At 32.9% G+C, this 7,378-nt stretch overlaps 1 protein-coding gene and 1 non-coding gene across 2 annotated transcripts; both read right to left on the bottom strand.

Moving 5' to 3' along the window:
• Nucleotides 824–904, bottom strand: TRNAL-AAG. The gene has a single exon. It is a non-coding gene; the product is annotated as a tRNA-Leu (tRNA).
• LOC109344360 lies at nucleotides 2,216–6,783 on the bottom strand. Its single transcript, XM_019583112.1, has 7 exons — nucleotides 6,648–6,783; nucleotides 6,504–6,544; nucleotides 5,526–5,583; nucleotides 4,119–4,212; nucleotides 3,520–3,604; nucleotides 3,370–3,435; nucleotides 2,216–2,477 (listed from the first exon to the last, which is right to left on the bottom strand). Exons 1-7 carry the CDS (start codon nucleotides 6,736–6,738, stop codon nucleotides 2,385–2,387), a joined length of 528 nt encoding a protein of 175 aa, XP_019438657.1. The 5' UTR covers nucleotides 6,739–6,783; the 3' UTR covers nucleotides 2,216–2,384.

A 7,378-nucleotide genomic window follows, 5' to 3' on the forward strand; every position in this document is an offset into this window, starting at 1 on the left:
TTCCAAAAATATTATAAATTGATATTTTTTATAGTTTTAGCATTAAAGTTTGAGGAATTCCCTACCTTAGGACATTTATATCATGTTAATAGTCACTTTGTGATTAATGTCGAAATAAATCTATGGACCCTGTTACAACTAGCCAAATGATATTGTTGTATATCAACCTTGTTTTCACATTGATATTTCTTTTAAAATAAAATAAAAACTACATTAGTCTAGTATACCAAATGGACTTGTACATGATTTTAATTGATTTGGAGAAGATCATGTTGCCTATATTCAAACAATTAATATGTATATTGAAATGAAGGCCTATGTGAGAATACGAGATGAAATCTCAAGATTTATTATATATTGTTATATGAATATACCAATATCAACATTGAGCCAATACATGTTTACATTAGTCTTGAATGTGCTTAGTGAGCTTATCTAGGAACTAACGCGATAATGCATGTTTTGTGTAGATGGTATTATCCTAGTTAGATAATCAAATGAGAAATTAAATAATAAATTACAAATATGAAAATAAGTTTTAGAAGTATATGGCTTTGATATAAGTCGATGTAAGATATAGTATATAGATTGTAAGTTTAGCAAAATGCAGACAAACTCTAATATAGTAGTAAAGATCTTGGAATCATACAATATGACGAGAAAATTGAGGAAGATGTAAATCATAGAATTCGAGCTGGGTGCATGAAATGGTAAAGTGCATAGAGTATTATAAAATGCACTTCATGAAATTAGTCTTACATTTTAATAGTGTATAAATTAAAATTAGAACATAACCTTATATATGAAAAATAAAAAATTATACTGTTGAGAGTGGGATTTGAACCCACGCCCTTTCGGACCAGAACCTTAATCTGGCGCCTTAGACCAACTCGGCCATCCCAACATTTGTTGACAAGGTTCTAAGTTTATATATATGTCAGTTATACTATATACTGCCAGATGAAAAACAATGATTAATCACTTAAGCTTTGACCCTTTTGGAAATTAGTAGCACAAAATATAATTAAATAAGATGTTGATGTATGACCACCGAGAAATTAATGGCTAGCGAAAATAAGCCAACAGATGTGAAATATATAAAATTTTAGCAGAAAGCTATGAAGTTGAATATCTAATATGTTGAATTTGAGTTGTTTAGTGAAACTACGTAAGTAACTAGTTAAAAAATATTAATTAACTTGAAAGATAAATAATATTATATTGCATAGGAGAAAAATGTTATTTAACTGAAATATTATATGCAAAAATGATAAAGCATTTTTATGGCAGCTCTCTACACTAGGAGCTTCAACATTAGCTAATAGCTTTTAGAAAGCTATTTTTCATAAACTACCATGACACTTTAGAATAGTTACAATTTTTTTATTTGTTAGTCAAATAAACTAGCTCTATAAGATATTTGTAAGAATGAAACATATATAGTCTCTCTCGTCCTTTTTATAGACCACCTTAAGTAATTAATTTCGATCCTATATATTAGTTAAATTTATTACCAAAACATTCTTACTTAATTATGTATCATTAATTAGTGATGTTAAAATGGATCATCTAGTGGAACAAGGTCAGGCCATGTAGAGATACATGTCTGAGTTCTTAAACCACCGTTGGTGACTCAGTTATAAAGGCAATCATGGTCGAGTCGTGGGGGCATCCACAGTCATGTACCTAAGGTGTGGTGTGGCGCACGACAGGATGTGTATGAATCAACAACCGAGGCATAACAATTGAGTGAATCTCGTTAACAAATCTATGTGTCATGTCTCCCAATATGTATTTGAAGATATAATAAGTAGGAATGACAACGAGGCGGGTCAAGGTCAGGTTTGCACATACTCAAACCCGAACCTGAAATTCAAAATCCGATCCAAAACTTAACGGGGTTGAAAATAAAGATATCATCCGAGAACCCGTCGGGTTTTAGGTAACCCGAACTCGAAAATTAAAGCCGGGTAAAACCCAAACCCAATCACATCGGGTTTTCCCCGTTAATTTCAGGTTCGGTTCGGGCAGGTACCCACAAATTCGGTTTTCATTGTCATCCCTGAGAATAAATGATACATAATTATGAAGGAAACCTTTATAAAAATACACAATATATTAAAATAACTAGATTAACTTCCTTTCTTAATTTCAGTGAAACATCCCAAATGGATCCCAACCTATAAAAATAACAAGAGTAACTTATATGATAGAGTTATCAAAATAGGCTCAATATAGATCAGAAAATCATGTCCATCTGTTAAAATTACTTCCATATATATTATTGTATTGTTTACCCATCGGATACAAAAATTAAAATAATACATATCATAATAGTTAAATACATGAACCAAAATGTATGTCTCACCATCATATAATGAAGGCTACACCTTCCTTTGAACAATCTCTTCAATCTGCTCCGCGGACAAAATGGATGTTTCACTTTCATAATTACCATTTTCCATGTTCTGGTGTAACTAAAGAACAAAAACCAAGATTTCATTTTTCTATTATACTTTTCAAGAAAACAACCTTGTGAATTAAGAGTGGCAAGATGCAAAGAAGTGTAACGTAAACCAAGCCAAATTGGAACATTCTAATATTACAAAAATCAGAAAAAGATTTATGCACCGACAGTATAAGAGTTTTTTACACTGTTACTGCATCATTTATCATTCAATTTTAATAATTATTGACTCGTAAATAAAATTAATACAAATGAACGGTGGATGATGCGCTGACTGTTTATAAATCTTTAGACTATGAGTGCATAGATACTACACTGTTACAAAAATATATAGAGACAAACATAGGATGACAAACACACAATCAATGAGATTAGTTACTTGATGAGAAAATTTGATCATGTGATACATTATTTAACTATAAAAACCAAGAGAACTAATGTTAGAAGAGTGCTTATAAGTACCCAAATGGACCTTTATCCTATTAGCAATCATGCTTATATTCAAGTAAAATTGTTAGATCCATTATTATTAACAGACAACAGTGCTTATAAAACCATTCTAAGCACCAAAACCAAATTCAAAGAAACAAAAAATAGCATGTGTAGGTAACAATTTTGGTTAAAATATGATTGCACTAAAATTCAGAGTTGGTGTATTGAATGACTATGATGGTTATATTTAAAGGGTAATGCTAACCAGTTCCTTGGTAAAGGTTTCATTGATAGAAATGTTTCCTTGGAAAATAATGTATTTATTGAAATAAAGACATGAGATGTGTACTTTTAAAGACAAGTTTCTACTTATAGAAACTTTAGCCGGTGTGAGCACTGGTTAATGTGACCATTTCTTATCGGTAGCGTGATTAAAAATGAATATCTCTGTACTTAGGACCAGTTTTTACCTTCTCAAGGATGGCACATTGATCATCCGTGTGAAATTTGCGCATGTGCTTCAGCATCTGTAGTTGCTGTGAAGATTTACTTTCAATGTGTTATTAGTGTACACAGCTACAGATATACCAAGAGCTTCACCAAAAATTAATACATTTTACCTGTTCTTGTAACTTTTGTTGATTGAGCATTTTCTCCAAAAATTCTTCTTTTCCGAGCTCTGCTTCATCGCAGGCCGTCTCTTCTCTATAATTTCAAAGTAAAAGGCCATTTTGCATTACTTAAACTTAGCCATAATACCTTTTACAGAAGAAATAAGACTTCCAGAATGGTGTTCTACCAGACAACCTCACTTTTGTATCGGGCAAGATAAAAGCTCGCCTAGAATCAGAAAACAGGCTTTTTCCATAACATTGAAACAACTAAAATGGGTACAAGATACTGAAGATAGAGATAGGAGACTACAGGAAATTAACATTGCCAAAATCTCTCAACTTAAATAAACCCCTGGGCATAATAAAAACATTTAATACTAATTCTATGCCAAACTAGTTTCTGTAGTTTCATCGGGTGTAACGGTTCCCCTCAAATATTGTAGAAATGTCACGCTAGTCCATTTACTCAGCTCTTATTAAATCATTAAAATTCCGAGATAGGAAAAGAATGGTTATTTTCTAAATAGCTTTCTCAGAACTGAAGCGAAAATGTTAACAGGGTAGAAGTGAGTGAATGTTACACAAAAAAAGAGAAATGAACTTACTTTGCAAGGAATTTGTAAAACTGAATCACCAGATCTCGGTCATTCTCATATGCAGTACTAACTTTTCCCAGGCATGAAATCCCAAATCTTGGATCTGTTATAATAGTATAACTATAACGATAATGGCAAAATAATTTCAACGACAGTGAAATCAAACAGAAGATCTGAACAAATTCATAAAATCTTCAAAACAAATTCACAAGGATGACTGCACTCTTTCGATAACTAAATTTTAGGACAAACTACTATCTATATAGGTTAGATGATAAAATAGGTTTACAATGAACCAATGTATCAAAATGCCTAAGTTTCCTATCAAATGTGAGCACTACAGAATTTGAAAGCTTTATTTAGGTGAAGAGAATCAGGATCTTTGCATAAGGAAACCAAAGATCTAAAAATGACACGATATAGCCTCTATTTCCTAATTCCCTCCGGACCATATTTCCTAGTCCCAACAATGTTTTGGGCAAAAATATATGTAAAACTGTATCTGAATTGGCATGTCTAGCATGTTGACATAAAAGTATAACCCATCAAGTATAAACTGACTTTCATCTCAAGAACCAAGAATAAGAAACATACATCATTGACTACCAAAGTCTATCTTGATTTAATCCATTATCTATATTCTTTTCTTTCTGTTAAGCCCAGAACTCGAACATATTATAGTAAATTGAGGATAGAGAACAAGGAGAATGAAGGATCCATTATTGACATGGGGACTGACAAAGTATTTATTGCAGACTTATCCAATAATAACAAGATTGTTGAATTCAAGCGAAGTGGAAGATATGACAAAATGCGGAATGGGAGGACGGAATCGGAGGCTTTTAAGAAGGCAGTGTGGGAGTGGAGAGGAAGAAGAGAAAAATTGTGAACTAGTGCTGGATTTTTTGGTAGGCCTCTCTCAAGGCTGGGGGGTTCAATGTTACATTCAGTCATTTCCGAGACTCTATTGTTCTATTTCCAGATTAATGCAAAGTTTGTTTACAAGTACTCTGGTTTTCCTGGAGGGTGAGCCTCCCCAAACTGCATACATCTACCCTCTACAGAGCCTATTAGGTAGGAGCCTCATGCACTGAGCCACTCTTTTTACTAAGGTTTTCCTGCTCTTACATTTTTGCCTTAAAGTACATAACACTTTCTCTTTCATTGCAACAAGTGAATATCCCATAAGACATGGGGTGGTAATGGCTGTCACTTTGGAAAATAATACACATATCTAATGAAGGCGGCAATGGTGGTTTTGCGGTTCGGATAAATAATATCATGACTTACTAGATTAATGATACTAAAAAATGAACATACCAACATGACAACAATCATCTCCAAACATTTATCATAATAAAATGTATCACATACTACTAACAACAATTAATATATCACACTAAAACAAAAACATACCAACATCCATCTCCAAAAGTATCTCTTCCTGTATTGCAGTGGTCACAGCAACTGCTTCCTGCACATCAATTACGAATTCCGGAAAGTGACAAAAAAATTAGCATTACATATTTTCTTTTACAACATAAATTCAAAGGGGGGAAAAGTATATTGTTAAACCAACTTTACCTTTTATGTGATATTTCCAGCACCCAAAAATATCATATAAAATTAATGCCCAACACACACAGACAAACCACACTGGCACACTCACACTTGCCAAAAGGTCAAAAATGATCACTTTCAAATTAGAAAATTAGCTCCTGAGGTACAAATGATAGACATAGTCTATGAGGCACAGACACAAGCACAACATGGACACACGCAAGCATGGACAATGTCTGAAACATTGTTTCAAATTATGGATCGCAACGTGATGTGGCCGCGATATTATAGTTGCGTTGTGACACCAAATCACAATGATGTGACCGCATTTGACCACAGCGCAACCAAATGAGACTGCATCGAATTCAACATATATTTTTAAAAAGTTGGCCTAGTGCACGAGGCTCCCACTCACTAGGGTTCAGGAAGGGTAGATGTACAATCTTACCCCACGCAGGCAGAGAGGTTGTTTCTAGGATTTGAACTTGTGACCTCATGGTCATGAAGCAACTACCTTACCGTTGCGCCAAACTCACTCGTGACCTCCAAATTTCAACTTATACTTTTAATTACAAAAAAATTCACATCGCAGTGGCCACAATTCACACTGAAATGACCGTAGCCCACATTGCAACAGCCGCAATCTACATTACAACGGCCGCAATAGTCACAATCGCCAACAAAAGAATCAAGTGGAAATCATACAGTATTTCTAATCAGTCGATCCATATCATAGAAATTCGACAAAAAGTTTTACATTAGTATTTAGTTGTCGACTGTCTAACACAATTTTCACTTTTTTGTCGGGTTAAAAGAGAATAGAAAGAAATTGACCTGATTATCCTCTACAGCGTCAGAAATTCTTTTCTTGACGTCTGCGAATAACAAATAAAACGAAATTGAGGGACGTAATAAAAAAAGGGTGTGTGAATCAATAAAAAGAGAGAAAAAGAAAGGAAGAAAGAAAGAAAGAAAGACCAGATTGGGAAGTAAGGAAAGTAAAGCGATGAAAAAGATACAGAAGCTGTTCTCTAGATAGCATTCCTGTGTTGTCTACCTCACTTGCCATTCTTATCGTTCAGGATTATCTCAACTCTCCTAAAACCAACCACAATGTTCACAAAAGATTTCTTTCTTTCTTAAATCCGAGATTACCTATTCCAATATTTGTTGTCTCCCTATCAAAACAAACCACAATGTCATTGGTACATGATTATTTACATTTGAGGAGTAACTTTTTTTTTTTACTATCAAAATATATTCTCGTCACTTAGTTAAGGAACTAACCCCTCCTTGGGGGGCATGGTTATTGGGCTGTATGTTACCTTGTTAAATAAGTATTGTTTCCATAAATTAAATTCTTGATAATTGATATTTTATTCATCCTAAGATCTAGTGAGACCTTATCCACTAAATTAGACCAACACATTTTTTATATTTGAAGATCGATTAGTTTAACAATATAATATATATTATCATGAGTCAATAATAATAAAATGTAAATGACAGCTCAAATAGTGTAGACTAATAATGTATATATATTTTTTCTTTATTAATTGTGTAAGATTTTTTAATTTGTGACTTGTGAGTGCATTATCTAATATTTGTAGTTAATAGTTATATACAATTTTGATAAGAATAATATAAATAAATAGTAAATAATTTATTGATAATATTAAATTCTATAATCAAAAAACAATTTTTACACT

Source organism: Lupinus angustifolius, chromosome LG03 (genome assembly GCF_001865875.1).
Source record: "Lupinus angustifolius cultivar Tanjil chromosome LG03, LupAngTanjil_v1.0, whole genome shotgun sequence".
Lineage (NCBI taxonomy): Eukaryota > Viridiplantae > Streptophyta > Magnoliopsida > Fabales > Fabaceae > Lupinus > Lupinus angustifolius.

Bases quoted from the DNA above. Each gene is read 5' to 3' on its own strand.
- LOC109344360 (XM_019583112.1), bottom strand. From the start codon at position 6,738: ATGGCAAGTGAGGTAGACAACACAGGAATGCTATCTAGAGAACAGCTT. The intron at 3,605-4,118 runs GTAAGTTCATTT...TTGAAATTATAG, and splicing joins TTTTACAAATTCCTTGCAAA to AGAAGAGACGGCCTGCGATG. The intron at 3,436-3,519 runs GTAAAATGTATT...AAATCTTCACAG, and splicing joins AACAAAAGTTACAAGAACAG to CAACTACAGATGCTGAAGCA.